The following is a 2,661-nucleotide window of genomic DNA, read 5'->3' as shown; positions in this document are numbered from 1 at the left end:
TGTTGCTAAAAGCTGAAAATTCAAGAATAGATAGCATCAAGAAGCTCCGTTATCCTAAGGTTAGCCAAGAGGAGTGGTTATTGTTGCAATCCCTAGTTTTCAGCATCTAGAATGTTTTATTTTTCCTCCTTAATCTTAGGAGTTTGTTTCGTTATTTGTTATTTAAATTCCTAGGATTAGTTTGTTTCTGATATTTTTCCTGTTTAGTTAAAATAGGATTCAGTTTTCTAGTTTTATCTCTTTCCCTGATTATAGGGATTTGTTGCACTGGAATATTTCTGGTGTCTATTTATTGTACGTTTTTTTCTTTTAGTTTTAATGGAAAAACTGGTTCCATCATTCAAACTTTCTATATGGTATCAGAGCTTGATTTTTAAGGGACTGATCCACCCATGGCTACCAATGTGCCACTCTTTGGCACCATGAGAGCCTACCGAACTACTTCTTCCAATACCACCGGTACAAATACCACTCCAACAACAACCCCACTCAATGTTTCAGCATCAAACCAAACCAACAACAACTCAGCAGCTGTCATTACCAACGATAGTCCAGCATTAGTCATCACTGGTCATCGATTCAATGGAGACAATTATGTTGTGGTCACGCAGCGTTCGTATGTTCATTGGAGGCCGTGGCAAGGGAGATCATCTCACCGGTACGGGTGATGCTGCTCCTCTGGAAACCAGTCATCCACAATACAAGAAGTGGTCCATTGAAAATAACCTTGTGATGTCTTGGTTGCTGAATTCCATGGTGCCTGAAATAGCTGAAACATACATGTTGTGCTCCACAGCCAAGGAAATTTGGGATGGCGTGAAGGAAGCCTTCTCTAAGGAAGATAACACAGCTGCCTTGTTTCACATCAAGGGGATTCTTCGTGATCTCAAACAGGAGGACAAGGATGTCACCAGCTATTATAATTCACTCCTAAAATTCTGGCAACAATTGGATCTTTATGATCAACATGAATGGACTACTCCAGCCGATACTCTTCAGTATAAGAAAATTGTTGAACAAGACCGCACCTACAACCTTCTTTTGGGACTCAATCCAATCTATGATGGAGCTCGCAGCCGCATCATGGCCACTCGCCCTCTGCCATCCTTGCGAGAAGTTTTTTCTGAATTAAAGTGGGAAGAAAGCCGCAAAGTTTTGACCAATAGCATCCCAAAAGTTGATGCACCTTTGGAAGCAGCAGCCTTTGTCTCTAGACCCAACAATGCAGACTCCAGACCTAGGCGAAATGGTAAGCTCTGGTGTGACCATTGCAACAGAACTGGGCATATTCGGGATACATGCTGGAAAATCCATGGCAAGCCAGCTGATTGGAAGCCAAGACAAAACAGAGACTTTAATCATGTTGCTGCAGTTGTAGAAGATGTTCCGCAAGCAAAATCCGAAGGCCATACATTTACAAGGGAACAAGTGATAGCCATACAACGCATGCTGCAAGATTGCAATAAGGACAAATCTAATCCCTCATCTGATAGTCATCAATCAGGTACATTCCATACAGCTCTCCAATCCGATCTTGATAAATGTGATTCCTGGATGGTAGATTCTGGGGCTACAGATCATATGACTGGTAATTCCTCTCTTCTTTCTGAATACTTTCCCATTTTCGAGGCAAAATCAGTAAAAACAGCAAATGGAGGCTTAGCCAAGGTTCACGGAATTGGTGTTGTTCACCTATCGTCAACCATATCTTTAACTGGAGTTCTCTACGTTCCATCTCTTACCTGCAATTTAATTTCTATTACCAAATTGACCAAGGATTTAAAGTGCACAGTCAAATTTACCCACGTTGATTGTATTTTTCAGGATTTGGCATCGGGGAGGACGATTGGCAGTGCTAGGGTCTCTAATGGTTTATATCAACTTTACACAGCCGCGGTTATGAAGACTCAAGACAGCACATTTGCAGCAACTAGCAATTTGAATAAGGCTCTTTTATGGCATTTTAGATTAGGGCATCCAAACTTTCAATATATGAAAAAGATGTACCCTTCTTTATTTAATGAGAATTCGAATTTTCCTTCATGTGATATATGTCAACTTGCAAAACAAACTCGGTCTCATTATCCCTTACAAATGCATGTTCCTTCTAAACCATTTGCCATTATCCACAGTGATGTGTGGGGACCTGCAACTGTTAAAAGCCTTACGGGTGCTCGTTGGTTTGTCACATTTATTGATGATCATACTCGAATGACATGGGTGTACCTATTAGCCAATAAATCTGAAGTCACATCCACCTTTAAAGTCTTTCACAAAATGATCCTTGCCCAATTTCAAACCCAAATCCTTACCCTTAGATCTGACAATGCACGTGATTATTTTAACTTGGACCTTTCAGCTTACCTAAAAGACCATGGCATCATCCACCAGAGCTCTTGTGTCAATACCCCACAACAAAACGGTGTATCTGAGAGAAAAAATCGCCATTTACTTGAAGTTGCTCGTAGCCTACTCTTTGCCTCAAATACATCCAAAAATTATTGGGGGGAAGCTATTCTTACAGCCACTTACCTTATCAACCGCATGCCATCTCGGGTATTACACTTCTCCTCACCTTACCAAACACTCCTCACTGCATTCCCTTCATTGACCTTAACCCCAAATCTCCCACCAAAAATTTTTGGTTGCACCGTGTTCATT

At 41.0% G+C, this 2,661-nt stretch overlaps 1 protein-coding gene across 1 annotated transcript; it reads left to right on the top strand.

Moving 5' to 3' along the window:
• Window positions 1-764: 764 nt before the first annotated feature.
• On the top strand, window positions 765-2,071 carry LOC133303456 (uncharacterized). Its single transcript, XM_061503366.1, has 2 exons — window positions 765-1,504; window positions 1,825-2,071. The coding sequence occupies exons 1-2, from the start codon at window positions 781-783 to the stop codon at window positions 1,857-1,859; spliced, it is 759 nt and encodes a 252-aa protein (XP_061359350.1). The 5' UTR covers window positions 765-780; the 3' UTR covers window positions 1,860-2,071.
• The last annotated feature ends 590 nt before the right edge of the window (window positions 2,072-2,661 follow it).

This window comes from Gastrolobium bilobum, unplaced genomic scaffold, assembly GCF_033153095.1.
Source record: "Gastrolobium bilobum isolate Gb01-03AN ecotype WA unplaced genomic scaffold, APGP_CSIRO_Gbil_v1 utg8714, whole genome shotgun sequence".
Classification (NCBI taxonomy): domain Eukaryota; kingdom Viridiplantae; phylum Streptophyta; class Magnoliopsida; order Fabales; family Fabaceae; genus Gastrolobium; species Gastrolobium bilobum.
Note: the sequence above shows the minus strand (reverse complement) of the source record. Positions and strands in the feature narration are given on the sequence as shown.

What these genes read in the sequence shown, in the direction of transcription:
- LOC133303456 (XM_061503366.1), top strand. Translation starts at nt 781, where the DNA reads ATGTTGTGCTCCACAGCCAAGGAAATTTGGGATGGCGTGAAGGAAGCC. An exon ending in ATCTGATAGTCATCAATCAG is followed by an intron (nt 1,505 to 1,824) that starts GTACATTCCATA and finishes TGTATTTTTCAG; the next exon opens with GATTTGGCATCGGGGAGGAC.